This window comes from Podarcis bocagei (assembly GCF_964188305.1).
Source record: "Podarcis bocagei genome assembly, chromosome: 2".
In the NCBI taxonomy this organism is placed as follows: domain Eukaryota; kingdom Metazoa; phylum Chordata; class Lepidosauria; order Squamata; family Lacertidae; genus Podarcis; species Podarcis bocagei.
Window position 1 is genome coordinate 11,057,688 of NC_138126.1, and position 16,549 is coordinate 11,074,236.

General features: G+C 47.0%; 1 protein-coding gene across 1 annotated transcript; it reads left to right on the plus strand.

Annotated features, from left to right (window-relative positions):
- Positions 1 to 7,683: 7,683 nt before the first annotated feature.
- LOC308581003 (uncharacterized protein) lies at positions 7,684 to 9,836 on the plus strand. The gene has a single exon (XM_081183419.1). The coding sequence runs from the start codon at positions 8,132 to 8,134 to the stop codon at positions 9,137 to 9,139; it is 1,008 nt and encodes a 335-aa protein (XP_081039545.1). The 5' UTR covers positions 7,684 to 8,131; the 3' UTR covers positions 9,140 to 9,836.
- Positions 9,837 to 16,549: the final 6,713 nt, after the last annotated feature.

Genomic DNA, 16,549 nt, shown 5'->3' on the forward strand with positions numbered 1-16,549 from the left:
GTTCACGGTCTGCCACGGTCTATTCTGTCCGACCGCGGGCGGCAGTTCATCTCGAACTTCTGGCAGAAACTGATGGGCTTCCTAAACGTCAAGATCAATCTGGCGTCGGCGAGACACCCGCAGACCAACGGGCAAGCGGAGCGAGCCAATGCCATCATGCAGCAGTACCTGAGATGTTATGCAAACCAACAGCCTGCGACGTGGGTGGATTACCTGCCGCTTGCAGAGTTTGCCTACAACAACACGAAGCACGTATCCACGGGCGTCACGCCGTTCTTCGCCAACAACGGGCGGCACCCTAGAACCTTTCCGGGACTGGAATGCAGGGGAGAAGGGGAACCGCAGTCAGCAGATGCGTTCGCGTCGGAGCTGCAGGAAGTCCACGATCAGCTGCGGCGCCACCTGGAGCTGGCTAAACACGCATACAAGGTACAAGCGGACAAACACAGAAGGGTTGGCGAAGAGCTCCACGTGGGAGACTGGGTCTGGTTAGCAGCCCACGCAGTGCCGGCCAGGTCGTTGGCCAAGAAGAAACTAGGGCATAAACAACTGGGGCCCTACCAAGTCGAAGAGCAGGTCAACCCGGTGGCTTTCAGGCTGGCGCTTCCGGAGGGTTCCAGAATGCATCCGGTGTTCCACAGATCGGTGCTCACTCCCTACAAGGCACCGCACAGGTTCCAGGAACCCGGAACGGCGCCGAGTCCACTCAGAGAAGGAACGGGGCACGCGGGAGTGGCACAGGAGGAGCGCATCAACGAAGTCACGGAGATTTTGGACTCCAGATGGGGGGAAGAGGGAGTAGAATACTTTCTCGCCAGGGAGGGCACCCCGGCCAGTGCGAACAGCTGGGTGCCGGGCTACGCTTTAGACGAACCTCTGCTCAAAGACGAGTTTCATGCCCTCTTCCCACATAGACCTATGCCAGCAGACTTTTTCGACGACTGGCTTTTCACGCCCACGCTTTCGGACAGCACGTTCAGGGGGTTCGACTCGGACGAGGAACCAACACGAGACGTCCGTTCCCCGGAGGGGTCACCCTCGGGATCTGTCTCAGAACCCTCGTATTGGTGGGACGATAGGCCGGAGGAGCAGTTCCGCAGGAAGTGGCTGGACTGTTCCGGCCGAGCAACGCCGCCTGGAGGAAGTGCGGGAGAGACGGACATGGACATTTTCGGGGACGACCCTGGTTTCGAGCACGGCGGCACAGAGATGGAAGAGGAGGTGACTGTCGTCAACGAGAGCAGAGAGGAAGACCTGGAAGAGTTCCGCTGGAGGCCTGCCACGGGAAGCGACCGATATCCGACGTTCGTCCCTTTGCAACAGCAGCCCCCAGCTCCAGCACCGGAAGGAGGGGAGGGGGGACTGGGGGGCTTCGAGGGGGGGATGGATGTCAGGGGTTTAGGTGCAGAGGCACGGGCAAGGGAGGAAACAGAGAGCGAAGGGGAGGAGACAGAGGAAAGGATGAGTGATGACGACGACCCGAGATCTCCCAGTCTTTCCAGTGAATCAGAGGATTCACAGAAAGGAGCACCAGTGGCCAGGGCAAGGGGGGAGTCTAGGGAGGCACCCCAGGAAGATAGAGCCAGAGGAGACTCAGGGGGGAGCAGCTGGAAATCGGGACCAGCGTCACCGCCAGGAAGCAGGGAAGAGGAAAGGAGCCAGGAGGGAAGCGCTGGCAGCTCACCACAGGAGGGAGGGCAGGAGTCAGGAGTGGCCACACCTCCATCGGGGAGCGAAGAAACGGTTAAGAGGAAAGTGGAAGGTTGGGCGCGCGCGCCAAGTTCAAATGCAGAGGAAGGCGGCGCAGTGAGCAGCCCCGAAAGGGAACCGGGTCCTAAAGCCCGGCGCAAGGAGGCAGAAGGGTCTGGGTCAGCGTCAGAAGAATCCCGGAAGGAAGAAGCCCCGGGGGGTAGAGGGACCCAGAGGAGGACAGTCAGGAGGAAAAGGTGGAGCAAGGCTAGGATATTAAGTTGGTGCGCACGGGGCGGAGACTCAGACGGAGCCTCGCCGATCTAGCTAGTAGACGTAGAGTTGCAGACAGCAGCGTGAGAATGGAAACTGTAATTCAATAAAGACTTTTACTTAATGACCGCTGGCTAGCGTGATCCTCTGTGAGCTAGGATCTTGAAGCAGCTCTGACAATTCCTATTCTCTTGTGTAGGATCATGAAGGAAATATTACATTGTGAGCTATTTTCATAAAACAATAACATGCGGAATGTCAGAAATCTAGCGTACATATGCAGCACTCAAAGTACCCTACCAAGAACTCAAGATAAGACGTGCTGAGATTGGGCAGAAAATTCTGAACTGGGGGTCCCTGTTTCCCCCCTCTTTCTTCTCCTTTGTGGCATTTGAAATGCAGACTTGATCTCACACCTCTGCAAGGGGCTGCTTCTCTGGGCCTCGGTTGTCTTAGGGAGAGTCCTTGGGGAGCTGCAACCCAGAGTCAATAACAGAAGGGGAAAGAGGGACAGACAGGATGTGTTTTGGGGCTTCTGCAGGTGAGGGATGCTACATTTCAGGAGCAAATATCAGCAGAGTCTTAGGCGGAAGGAATGAAGGTCAGCGATAGGCGGGGATCATGAAGGAAAGGTTGGCAATGTTTGTGTGTTGATCATGTGCAATATCCAGACTATTTATATTCCAAATAGCTTTACTTTCAGAAATGTAACTGAGAAGATCATATATCTACAATCTCACGTTTGTTCACTTTGTCCCTTTTAGAAAGCACAGATTTCTCCATATCAACGATTAGGGATCTTCCTTTGTCTGTTTCACTTCAGACTTCAGATCACACGGACACAACACTCCCCTCGGCAGCATCCCTAAGGGGACCTGGGTGAGTCAAAGGATGACAGCCCTTTGGAAGAATGAGAAAGTGAAAACAAGGGATTTCTCATTGTGCAGGAGGAGGAATGTAGGTAGCAAGGAAGGGTGCAAGAGAGAGATTTCTTCCCCTGGGAGGTTAAGATGGGGTGGGGTCCGGAAGGCATCCTCTTGCCATTTGTGTTTTGTGTTATTCACATTTTTCACTAAGAAGGGGGAGCTTGCTTAAGACAGAGCTGCAGCCTGGAGTCCACAACAAAAAGGAAAAGAGGGATAGGATGTGTATTAGGGCTTCTGCAGGTGGAGGTTGCAACATTTCCTGGAGCAAAGATTAAAAGAGTCTTAGGGGGAAGGAACACAGCTCAATGGTGGCGTGCCTGCCTTGCATTGCAGAAGGTGGCAAGTTCAGTCCCCAGTATCTCCATGTACGGCTTGGGAGAGGCTTCCCATATGGAACCCTGGGAGCTGCTGCCTGTCAGTGTAGACAGTACTGAGCTAAGTGGCCGAAGTTACTATTCTCTTGTGTACATGAGGATCATGAAGGAAAAGATTCATATCTGAGCTGTTTTCCTAAACCAGTAACAGGAGAGTGTCCAGTGTGCATACAGGGATACTCCTGTGCTGCTAATTCTCTGTATTTCCTGTTTCTCAAGATGCTTTATTTCTATCAATCTACTTTCCTAAACAGGCAAAGGGAAAGTGGCAGCCAGTGGACAAAACAGAAGACGCCTGTGGCTAAGAAGAAGGTTGCAAGAAGCCCAGTTGGACCACAGACATAATGATGATGTTTGATACTTGCAAGGAGCCAGACCTGTGCATTGTCTATGGGGAACCCATGAGGCAAAAGCCCATCATCCACAAGAGAACCGAGGGTCAGAAGAAAGCCCACCCAGTCGAGGAGGAGGAGGAGCATGTACCCCTTTTTCCTGGAGGAAGTTGCAGATCCCCCTGGGAAATCACGGTACAGACAATTCCTGGTGCTGCTAAGGAGCAGGATGTGTGCATTGTAGGTGAGGAAAACATCTGGCAGTATTCCAACACCTGCGTGAGAAAGACGTGTTTGCAGAAAATCAGCTCAGGGGAGGGTCCAGTTTACAGCAAAGGAGACTCCAGTGTACCAAGTAAAACGCCAGCCCAGACTGTTGTTGATGCCACAGCCAGGATGATGATGCTTGATACTTCTAGGGAGCCAGACCTGTGCATTGTCTATGGGGAACCCATCAGGCCAAAGGCAATCATCCATAAGAGAACTGAGGGTCAGCAGGAAGCCCACCCAGTCAAGGAGGAGGAGGAGGAGGAGGATGTACCCCTTCTTCGTGGAGGAAGTTGCAGATCCCCCTGGGAAATCATGGTGCTGACAGTTCCTGGCGCTGCTAAGGAACAGGACCTGTGCATTGTGGGTGAGGAAAACATCTGGCAGAACCCCAACATCTGTGAGAGAAAAGCGTGTTTGCAGGAAACGCTCTCAGTGGAGAGTCCCGTTCACAGCAAACTAGACTCCAGGGTCCCCAGTGAACCTCCAGCCCAGACTGTTGGTGATGCTGCTAAAGGGCAAGACATCTGCATTGTGTATGACCAAGGTGTCCTACAAAAGCACACAGTCCATAGCAGAATTGGGTATCCTGAGGAAACACACCCAGGGGAGGATGTAGTTAAACCTATTGCTGGTGGAAGAGATTGGAAAGGCCCCAATGAATCCACCTTCCAGCCTGCTGTTGATGCCACCAAGGAACAAGACTCCTGCATTGTGCATGAGGAAATGGTTAGACAGAGGCCCATTTTTCAAGGAAGAGCCCCCAGTGAAGCCACAGCTCAGAGAGGCATGGATACTGGTAAGTAATGGGACTCCCAGGTAATGCATATTGGGGAGGGAAATCCCAGGCTGAATTCCTTCTGAGCTCCAGGCCTTGACTGTCATAGAACCCACTCTATGTAGGTACTCTTTGCTGGGGAAACAATACTGCTCTTGAGTTTTGTGTGTGTGTGTGTGTGGCTTGTGCAGAAATTTTAAAAAAGAAATTATATACAGTGGTACCACAGGTTAAGTACTTAATTTGTTCCAGAGGTCCATTCTTAATCTGAAACTGTTCTTAACCTGAAGCACCACTTTGGCTAATGGGGCCTCCTGCTGCCGCTGCACCGCCGCACAGCAATTTCTGTTCTCATCCTGAAGCAAACGTCTTAACCCGAGGTACTATTTCTGGGTTAGCGGAGTCTGTAATCTGAAGCGTATGCAACTTGAGGTACCACTGTATACATCTCTGATAGCAATTTAACTTTGAGCTCCAACAATTCGGTTTGAAATCTAGATTTTTTATTTTCAAAATCTAAATTTCTTTTATCTCCATTAAATATATCATTTACTTAATGAAATTGCAACCTACCCCTAAGTACTTCTTCTATTTGATTATATGATTGAAGTTTTAATCCTTTATCGGTTTCCATCCATATCTCACCATAGGTGGCCCACCTTCCCCCAATATTTAATTTTTTAACAGTCAATGCCCCTACTGGAGATAGTCACCATGGTGTTTTTCATTCTAACAGATTTTTATATTTGTCCCAAAGTTCATAAATTGATTTCTGTAGTATACCTGAAGGAGCGTCTCCACCCCCATCATTCTGCCCGGACGCTGAGCTCCAGCGCCGAGGGTCTTCTGGCGGTTCCCTCATTGCGAGAAGCAAAGCTACAGGGAACCAGGCAGAGGGCCTTCTCGGTAGTGGCGGCCGCCCTGTGGAACGCCCTTCCAGCAGATGTCAAAGCGATAAACAACTACCTGACATTCAGAAGACATCTTAAGGCAGCCCTGTTCAGGGAAGTTTTTAACATGTGATTTTACTGTATTTTTTGTTTTTATGGAAGCCGCCCAGAGTGGCTGGGGAGGCCCAGCCAGATGGGTGGGGTATAAATAATAAATTATTATTATTATTATTTATTATCACGTGATTTAGAAACCCTTTATAAACTTTACTTTGTCATACCAAAGATAAAAATGCCACCCAAATCTGTTATCATAACCTTCCAAGTCTAGTAAATCCGTATTTTCCAATGTTATCCACTCTTTCAACCAACACAGGCAGGATGCCTCGTAATAGAGTTTCAAATCTGGCATTGAGAATCCACCTCTTTCTTTTTTTATCTATTAAAAGTTTAGATTTTATCCTTGGTTTTTTCCCTTGCCAGATGAACTTCGGTAGTACTTTATGTCATTCCATAAGTTGCCCTGGTCCTTTAATTACCAGAATCATTTGGAATAAAAACAGGATCTTGAGTTTTATATATATGTAAGGCTGCTGGGAGAGCATTCTGGGCTATCTGCAGCGCCCCCCCCCCCCGATCTCCGAGCGTCCTCCGGACAGCATAGCTCTGGAAAGGCGTTCCCTTCTTCTCCAGGGCGCTCCAGCGACATAAAGCAACTTGATTTATGCACGCTAATCTTCTGGCAATGCACAGCAAGAGGAATGAACCATCCGTAGATCTAAACTATGTATTTATTTACACTATATAACACAATATTACACAGACACAGAATCTCTCTCATTCAGCTCCAAAAGAGAACAGGCAAAAGTGAAAGTACATCACTTAATACATATAGATAGGATTATATCCGGTTCTCATGCTTCCTTTCCAACAGACCGTGTGATTTCCACTAATCACAAAATGCAGCCTCGGAAGAGTGAAATTGCTATCAAAGGCTTGTGCAGAAATTTCTCAATTTAACTATGTACTTTTTGATGTTTCATTTGTTGCTCATAGTATTTTGCTGTATATTCTACTCTTAAGAACTAGAAAAGTTTCTGTCAGGTGATGGTGTGGTTGCTCGAGAGCAAACAGGCAAGACTCCAACCTGTCTTTTCCAGGCTTTATTATCTGTACAACCTATCTTACAGTGCAGAGTGTCACAAGTCCATGTCTGCTCAGTCGCTAGCAGAATCTGGGAGTGGGCGGTCCTTATACCTTACCCAGCATAACAGTCGTGTGACCCCCATCCTTCTCCTCTCTGTGTGTGCGCAAACCTACTGCACAACGTGGGCGCTGGCAAAGGGGGACTTGCCTCCCCTCCCCTTTGCTCAGGCTCGGTGTTGAGGCTCTCCCTAGCATCTTCTGTTCCCTGCGCCCTGCGCCCCTTCCCCTCTGGAAGCAGGGCTTCCCTCCTCGCAGAGGAAGAACTGTTTCGCAAGATCTTCGGAGGCTCCCTGTAACACAAATGCTCTTCCACCACTCGCCTCTGAGCTGATGGCAGTTCCCTCACAGTTTCAATGCATCAAGAATCAGAAATCTTGCTCTAACCAGGACGAACAACATAGCTATGCTCCCTAAAGCCAATCTAAACTTGCAATTGGAGACTGATGAAACTTTGGCTCTGTCATAGAACCCACTCTATTTAGGTTCTGCTTGCTGGGGAAACAGCAGGACTCTTTGCTGGGGAAACTGTACTGTTCTTGGGTTGTACACAGTGTGTGTGTGTGTGTGTGTGTGTGTGTGTGTGTGTGTACACACACCGTATTTTTCGCTCTATAAGATGTACCAGACCATAAGACGCACCTAGTTTTTGGAAGAGGAAAACAAGAGGCAAAAAATTCTGAATCCCAGAAGCCAGGAAAGCAAGTGGGATCACTGTGCAGCCCTGGCTTATGGGGTAGCCACGCACAACCTCTGCCTAAGAGAGGCTGCAAGAAGCCAGGACAGCCAGCGGGGTCGCAGCGCTTTTCCTCCTCGGGGAAAAGCCCCCAAGAGCCACACACACGCTCCACACGGCTCTTTAAGGGGAGTGCTGAGCAGAGCCTCCCACCTGCATTCGCTCCATAAGACACACACACACACTTCCCCTTACGTTTTAGGGGGGGTGCGTCTTATAGAGCGAAAAATACAGTAAGCCTTGTAGACAAATTTTTCAATTTAGCTGGGTACTTTTTGATTTTTTGTTATTTCTTCACAACTACTTTCCCTATGTTCGTAGTCTGCTACTTTGGCTGCATTGTCTGCTCTTGAGCACTAGAAAAGTTTCAAAGCACCAAGAATTAGAAATCTTGATCTAACCTCGTGATGGGCAAAAAAGATAGCTATGCTTCCAAAAGCCAATGTAAGCTTCCACCTGCAGACTGAGAAAATATTTGCTCTAAAGATTAGGAACTTGCTGGTGAATCTGACGCAATGGCAAAACCAGACTCAGGATATTGAGCAGAGTGGAAAGAAAGGTCACCCATGATGGCAACTCATTGCCCGCTTTGGCAGCAATGGCCCCAAAAGTGTAACAAAATACGAAATATATTAGATTGAATCACTCTGTTTCCATCTCTCTATGACATCCATGTTTTCCTTCTCTCTTTATCCAGCAGGTGTTGTGCAGTGGAAAGAGAACAGAAGGAAATCTTCAAAAAAAGCACAGGATGAGATGGTGGAGCAGAACCTCCTGAGTCACGATGAACCAAGGAGGGAAAAGAGAAGCCACAGAAAACGGAAGACAGACAAATCCATCGTTCCTCAAAGTAGCTTCTTCACTGAGCAAGGAGAACAACCAGAAAATGGAGATGCTTTGAGAACATCCAAAAAGGAGAAAACAATTCAAATGGCAGAATCTGGAGAAATAAGCAGTGGGAGCAGAAACAATGGAAACAGCCCCACATGCCCTACAGAGGTGAAGCGATTTACTTGTTTGGAGTGTGGAAGGAGCTTCAGGTATCAGAAGCAGTTTGCTGCCCATCAGAAGATTCACACAGGACAGAAATCACATAAATGTGCAGACTGTGGAAAGAGCTTCCGCAATAAATGGAACCTTAAAGTACATAAAATAACCCACACAGGGGAGAAGCCTTTCAAATGTACAGTGTGCAAGAAAAGCTTTAATGTGAGATCAAACCTTAATGCACATCAAAGAATTCACACAGGGGTGAAGCCCTACAAATGTTCTGTGTGTGGGAAATGTTTCGCACGCAGCTCATACCTTAATGCACATCAAAGAACTCACACAAAGAAGCACTACAAATGTTCTCAGTGTGGGAAATGTTTCGCACACAGCTCATACCTTACAGTACATAAGAGAACTCACACAGGGGAGAAACCTTTCAAATGTTCAGTCTGTAATAAATGTTTTTCTAGGATGTCAACCCTTACTAATCATCAGAGCATTCACAAAGGGCAGAGACCCCATGAATGCTCAATATGTGGAAAGAGCTTCACCCGTAAATCAAACCTCAAGAGGCATCAAAAGCACCACACAAGGGAGATGCCCAACCAGGGTTCAAATCTCAGTCAGAGTTTAGATGATGAATCGAGACCTTATGTAGGTGAGAACACACAGCGGATTTAAACCATGTAACTTCAACTATGGTAAGAAGGTCGCATCCACACAATACTTTTAAAGCTTCCCCCCAAGGAATCCTGGGAACTTCAGTTCTTAAGGGAGCTGGCAATTGTAGGTCTATGAAGTACAAACTACTGTTTCCAGAATTCTTTTAACAAACCATAGAAAAGCTATAAATGTGCTTTAAAGGGGTGGTGCAAATGTGACCTCAGCCTCGGTTTCCATCTTTTGGGCGTCGCGGGAGCCACCCAGAGGCCTGTCCCCACCTGAACCTCCCAATACACACACATAATACATGCTTTGGGCAGGTTCTTGAGTCTTTTAAGTGACTAAAACTCATTGCCTCAACTGGCTTGTTGTTTATTGTTTGTGTGGATTCCATGTGATTGTTGAAAAGTTTTTTTACATATAATAAAGTGCCTTCATTTTAATAAGTTATGCCATGAAAATTGCTCTTGGGAGAATCTAGAGAAAACTCAGCTCTTTCCTTGGCCAGAGCAAAGTCAACCAGCACCTTTCTCTCTTGACCCTGGGAATTTCTCCCCAATGAATTCATCCGGCTGAAGTAACCATGTTGGGGATAATTTACGTGATTCTTTAGGCTTTTGAAACCAAAGAGAAGGATTGACCCAAGGAAGGAAGGGAAGTTTGAAAGGCTTCAGAGGCTTCCCTGTTGGAAATGTAAAATTGGCACAGTAGCTGCTTCTGCTTTTGAATAATAAAGTTGCATAAATATTACAGTTTGTACTCTTCTGTTTTCTCTGGTTCCTCACAACAAAAATGGATGCAGCTTTCCAATTTAGGTTGCAGTTTCCAGCACACTTAGCACACGTTCACAACATAATAATTATAAATAATAATAATAATATTAATAATAATTTATTCTTTATACCCCGCCCATATTGCTGGGTTTCCCATGCAGTGAAAGCAATGTGATACTGCTTTAAACAGTCATGGCTTCCCCCAAGGAATTCTGGGAGCTGAAGGCTGTTAAGAGTGCTGAGGGAAGATGGCTTAGGGAAGACCTGCTATTCTCCTCACAGAGCTACAGTTTCCAGCATTACTGGGGGAGAGAAATTGATGGTTAAACCACTTTGCCCTAGATGCTCAAAGAACCCTAAAAGATTGGTGAATTGCAGAAGCCAAACTGGATTTTATTCAGGAAGACTCGGTCCTCTGTATATATGAAGACTTTATCAACCATAAATCATTGTCCGCTCCTGTAACTGAAACTGTGACAGACAGAATGAGAAAGCTTCCCCATAGTTCTATTTCCCCATAGTTCTATTTCCCTTTCAGAAATAGCTTAACCTGTTGAAATTCTGCCTGCTACACAGCTCTTAAAGGCACAAGGATCAGAATAAGTACACTCAAAGGAAGGGAGAAGCAGCTTTTGAGGACTCGGGGGATTCCTGTTGCCTGGTATCTAAACCACTCACAAATCACTCACAGCTCTGCATTCACTCATTGGCTGAAAGGCCGGTGCCTAAACATAAGGAAGGAAGGAACCAGGAGAACCTCCCTGGGAAGAGCGTTCCAGGAGTGAGGAGGCTCCTCAGGAAAGGCCTGTTCTCAGATTCCCTAAATGGGACTGCTGTCAAGAGCCCCCATTTTTGCAACCCCCTCTTTAAACCCCAATTGATTAAGCAAGGACCAGAGTGTGGCCGGCCACATGCCTCGGGTGGTGACATGTGGAGACAGACCCACGATCATCATGACATCCACAGCCAGCCGCCTTGGTGCTGATGGTTGGGAAATGCCCTAGGGGTGCCTGCAAGCCCCCCGAACTCTGAGTGTCCTCGCAGCTCTGGAAAAGGTATATCCCTTGCGTGGCGAGTTCCCGCCTCCCACCAGTGGTAATTAACGACACAAGACACCATAATTAAGGTTAATGGGCTAAAATTGGCCACAACTTTATTGGTTACAGGTAAGAGCGGGATTGGCTTAGGCACTGGTCCTATCTGTCTATATCCGGCTTCAGCCTGATGGCTTGAAGACTGGCAAGGGTTAACACCAGCAGGGAGTGTGCCATCTGGGCATAACCCAGTCTCCCTCACCTCACCTCCCCCTACCCTGAACCACCATGGTGGGGGACTCTGCTATTCTTCGCAGCTCCTCTCCTTCCAGACACATCTCCACTCCCTCAATAATAACAAAGAACAACCAAACACACACAAATGTCAAACAGTTAAAACCATTGGAGCAGCAGGCCTGTCTCCAGCTGCCTGAGCCCAAATAATCCTCCCACAACCTAGACATTTCCTTTAAAAAGAAAAAGTCTGCCCAGGTTGTCATGTTGCGCCCCCAAAGAGGACATGTCCAGGTTTTCCCAGACATATGGCAACCCTACAGTGTATAAAATTCATTGCTACAAAAGGTTTGATGCACAATAGTACCATCATGTTCAGGACCCCTCAACTTCTCAACACCAGATTCTGGGTCTTCTACGTCCAGTAACTGGTCTTCCTAGAGCTATCCGATTGCCCCCTGTAGAAAATAGAATGCCGGACTAGCTTATGGTCAAGCTAACATTATCAGGGTCAAAATCTTTTTTTAAGAAAACCACAAAAGTTGATGTTATTATATTGACAGTATGTGAAACTGGGCCACAGTTTAAACAAAAACAAAAAACAAGAAAGTTATAACTCAAAGTGCAGGAGGGGAAAAGAGGGCATTTCTGTCTTTCTCTCTCTGCTGTTTTATTTCTTCTGTTAAGATCACACTTTCTTCCTGCCACAGTTTGTTTTTCTGTGGACTCCAATTCCCAGCAGCCTTTGCACTTCCCACATAAACGATCAACACCTGGATCCATTTAGCTGAGCAAACACCCAAGTGGGACAGTCAAGGGGCTTGAGATGAAGAAGGAAAGTTTGTGAATTCACTAATGTCTACCAGAACAGGTGAGCTGGAGCCTACCAAGAACTCAAGATAAGACATGCTGGGATTGGGTAGAAAATTCTGAACTGGGGGTCCCTGTTTCCCCCCCTCTTTCATCCTCTTTGTGGCATTTGAAATGCAGACTTGATCTCACAAGGGGCTGCTGCTCTGGGTCTCAAATGTAGACCTGCCTTAGTCCTAAGGGGACCTGGGTGAGTCAAAGGATGACAGGCCTTTGGAAGAATGAGAAAGTGAAAACAAGGGATTTCTTATTGTGCAGAAGGAGGAATGTGGGTAGCAAGGAAGGGTGCAAGAGAGAGTTTTCTTCCCCTGGGAGGTTAAGATAGGGTGGGCTTGGGAAGGGCGTGTCTTCCCTTTTGTGTTTTGGGTTAATGAAATATTTCACTAAGCAGGAGCTTGTTTTCTGTTAATTCATTTTCAATTAAAAACCTTCTGATTGGTGACAAATCAAATCTTGCCAAATCATAATACAAACAGTACAGCCAATTATACAGTGCAACTTTAAAAAAATTTCAGAAGGGGACCTCCTATGTTCTGGATCTCGAGAGAAAATGTCTTTTATTTTCTGCTTTCTTCTCTCTTGTTGTTTTCCAATTTCATATTTCCGATCTTAACCATCCTTATCTCACAATCACAGGTGTATGACTCTCAATCTTGTTTAACAAAGCCCATATATCTGTTAACATGCAAGAGGCAAATTTTATGCCATGTTGATCTCTTTCAGTTGTTTTTAAAACACAGTCCTCCCAATGGCCCCTTCTTTCGCTCCACTGCTTTTAGCTCCAAAGACTCTGGGCTCTCTTCCAAGACTCCTACAACAGATAAAATTTATGGCACGGCGATCTTTCTGATCTCTTAACGAGCCAATGTTTCAGTAAAAAACAATGCCATGGAGCATACTTCACAATCAGTATTTATGTAGAGACTGTTTTCAGTTCCTCTAAAATCCAAGCCAGCTTTCCACAGGCCTTAGGAAAGCCAGCAGAAATCCAGTAGTCACCGTCACTTTCTCCTTAATCCATATATGAGAATAATCCATTCAGACAAATCCAATTTTGTGTGAAATACCCCCCCCCCTTTTTAGTCCATCAAATATCTCGAGCGCGCACACACACCCCACCATAGGGGAGGCCGTTTATTTTTCTTCCTGTGCAACAGCAGTCTCCATTTTTTCCCCATCAGCCTGAGCCGCTTTCATATCTGATCTTGTTTTGCCAGTTCTAATTGGGGCTCTCTCCCGGGGACTGGGCAGCCATGTATCCAACTAATTTTTACACGTCCTCCTGCAATTCCGTTAGATATTTGATTCTTTCTTGGCGCGGTTCGCCATATCATGAAATAAAAATTATAAAGAATGTACAAAAATGGCTGCCGCTCACCTCATAAATCAAAGCACAAAGATGAGAGTCCTTTTCAAGTCCGAACCCTGGCATACAGTGATTGGTTAGTTTAGCAGATCTTTTCCATATCTTTCTTTCCAGAACACGCCTGTTTCTTAGTCCGAATTGAATAATTTTTAAAAACAGGGATCTCCTGGCTCATGCCGAATGGCTCTGGAGAGTTCCCAGTTCACGCAGTGCGCACCCAGCGGCCCTGCCCCACATTCTGAAGCGAGCGGCAGATAATGGACGATCTGCCGGTCATGGCCTGTCCCCCCTTACACTGGGGTGTCAGCAGAGATAATTACTGCCATATCAACCCTTATAACCTGCACAGTTGAGGTCCGATGTTATAAGGAAAGCAGCCATTTCCCAGGGCCAGGAAACTAGAATTCCAAGAGGGTGGCTTGTTTAAGACAGAGCTACAGCCCAGAATCCACAAAGGAAAGGAAAAGAGGGACAAGATGTGCATTAGGGCTTCTGCACGTGGAGGTTGCAACATGTCCTGGAGCAAAGATCAAAAGAGTCTTAGGAGGAAGGAACACAGCTCAATGCTAGAGTGCCTCCCTTACATTGCAAAAGGTGGCAAGTTCAATCCCCAGTATCTCCATGTAGGGCTTGGGAGAGGTTTCCCATATGAAACCCTGGAGAGCTGCTTCCAGTCAGTGTAGACATTACTGAGCTAAGTGGCCAAAGTTACTATTCTCTTGTGTATATGAGGATCATGAAGGAAAACATTCATTTCTGAGCTATTTTCCTAAAACAGTAAGATGGAGAGTGTCCAGTGTGCATATGGGGCACACGATATATCCTCTGAAGGCTGAGCTGAACAGGATACTTCTTATGTTTCTAATTCTCTGCATCTCCTGTTTCTCAAGATGCCTTATTTCAAACAATCTACTTTCTCAAACAGGCAAAGGGAAAGCGGCAACCAGTAGATGAAGCAGAAGACGCCCGTGCATACGAAGAAGGTTGCAAGGAGCCCTGTTGCACCACAGCCAGGATGATGATGTTTGATACTTGCAAGAAGCCAGACCTGTGCATTGTCTATGGGGAACCCATCAGGCAAAAGCCCATCATCCACAAGAGAATGGGGGGTCAGCAGGAAGCCCACCCAGTTGATGAGGAGGATGAACCCCTTTTTCATGGAGGAAGTTCCGGAGCCTCCTGGAAAATCACAGTACAGACAATTCCTGGTGCTGCTAAGGAGCAGGATGTGTGCATTGTGGGTGAGGAAAACATCTGGCAGTACTCCAACACCTGCGAGAGAAATATGTGTTTGCAGAAAATCCGCTCAGGGGAGGGTCCAGTTTACAGCAAAGGAGACTCCAGTGTCCCAAGTAAAACTCCAGCCCAGGGTGTTGTTGATGCCACAGCCAGGATGATGCTGCTTGATACTTCTAGGAAGCCAGACCTGTGCATTGTCTATGGGGAACCCATCAGGCCAAAGGCCATCATCCATAAGAGAACTGAGGGTCAGCAGGAAGCCCACCAAGTCGAGGAGGAGGAGGATGTACCCCTTCTTCGTGGAGGAAGTTGCAGATCCCCCTGGGAAATCATGTTGGAGACAGTTCCTGGTACTACTAAGGAGCAGGATGTGTGCATTGTAGGTGAGGAAAACATCTGGCAGAACCACAACATCTGTGAGAGAAAAGCGTGTTTGCAGGAAACCCTCTCAGTGGAGGGTACCGTTCACAGCAAACTAGACTCCAGTGTCCCCAGTGAACCTCCAGCCCAGAGTGTTGGTGATGCTGCTAAAGGACAAGACATCTGCATTGTGTATGAGCAAGGTGTCCTTCAAAAGCACACCATCCATATCAAAACTGGATACCCTGAGGAAACACACCCAGGGGAGGATGTAGTTAAACCTATTGCTGGTGGAAGAGATTGGAAAGGCACCAATGAATCCACCTTCCAGCCTTCTGTTGATGCCACCAAGGAACAAGACTCCTGCATTGTGCATGAGGAAATGGTTAGACAGAAGGCAATTTTTCAAGGAAAAACTCCCAGTGAAGCCACAGCTCAGAGAGGTATGGATACTGGTAAGTAATGGGACTCCCAGGCAATGCATATTGGGGAGGGAAGCCCCAGGCAGAATTCCTCCTGAGCTCCAGGTCTTAATGACAAGCACACAAGGCTAGTTTGAGGTCATCCCATGCTACACCAACTTACAATAGACCCACTAAAAGTAATGGACTGACATAGAACCCACTCTATGTAGGATCTGTTTGCTGGGGAAACTGTACTGCTCTTGAGTTGTGGGTGTGTGGGTATGTGGGTGTATGCATGCGCCTTGTGGAGAAATTTTTCAATTTCGCTTTGTAATTTTTGTTGTTTTGTTTGTTCACAGCTACTTTCCCTATGCTCGTAGTCTGCTACTATTACTTTATTGTCTGCTCTTGAGCATTAGAAAAGTTTCAATGCATCAAGAATTAGAAATCTTGATCTAACCTCGTGAGGGACAAACAATATAGCTATGCTTCCTAAAGCCAATGTAAGCTTCCACCTGCAGACTGAGAAAATATTTTCTCTCGAGAGTAGAATCTCTACAGGTAGAAACTTGCTGGTGAATCTGACGCAACGGCAAAACCAGACTCAGGATATTGAGCAGAGGGGAAAGAAAGGTCACCCATGATGGCAACTTACTGCCCACTTAGACAGCAATGGTCCAAAACTGTATCAAAAAGAAAAAACATATTACATTGAATGTCTCAGTTTCCATCTCTCTCTCTCTGACATCCATGTTTTTCTTCTCTCTTATCCAGCAGGTGTTGTGCAGTGGAAACAAAACAAAAGGAAATCTTTGAAAAAAGCACAGGATGAGATGGTGGAGCAGAACCTCCTGAGTCACGATGGACCAAGGAGGGAAAAGAGAAGCCACACAGAACGGAAGACAGCCGAATCCATCATTCCTCAATGTGGATTCTTCACTGAGCAAGGAAACCAACCAGAAATCAGAGACTCTTTGAGAGCGTCCACAGAGGAGAAGACAATTCAAATGGCAGAAACTGGAGAAATAAGCAGTGGGAGCAGAAACAATGGAAACAGCCCCACATGCCCTACAGAGGTGAAGCGATTTACTTGTTTGGAGTGTGGAAGGAGCTTCAGGAATCAGAAGCAGTTTGCTGCCCATCAGAAG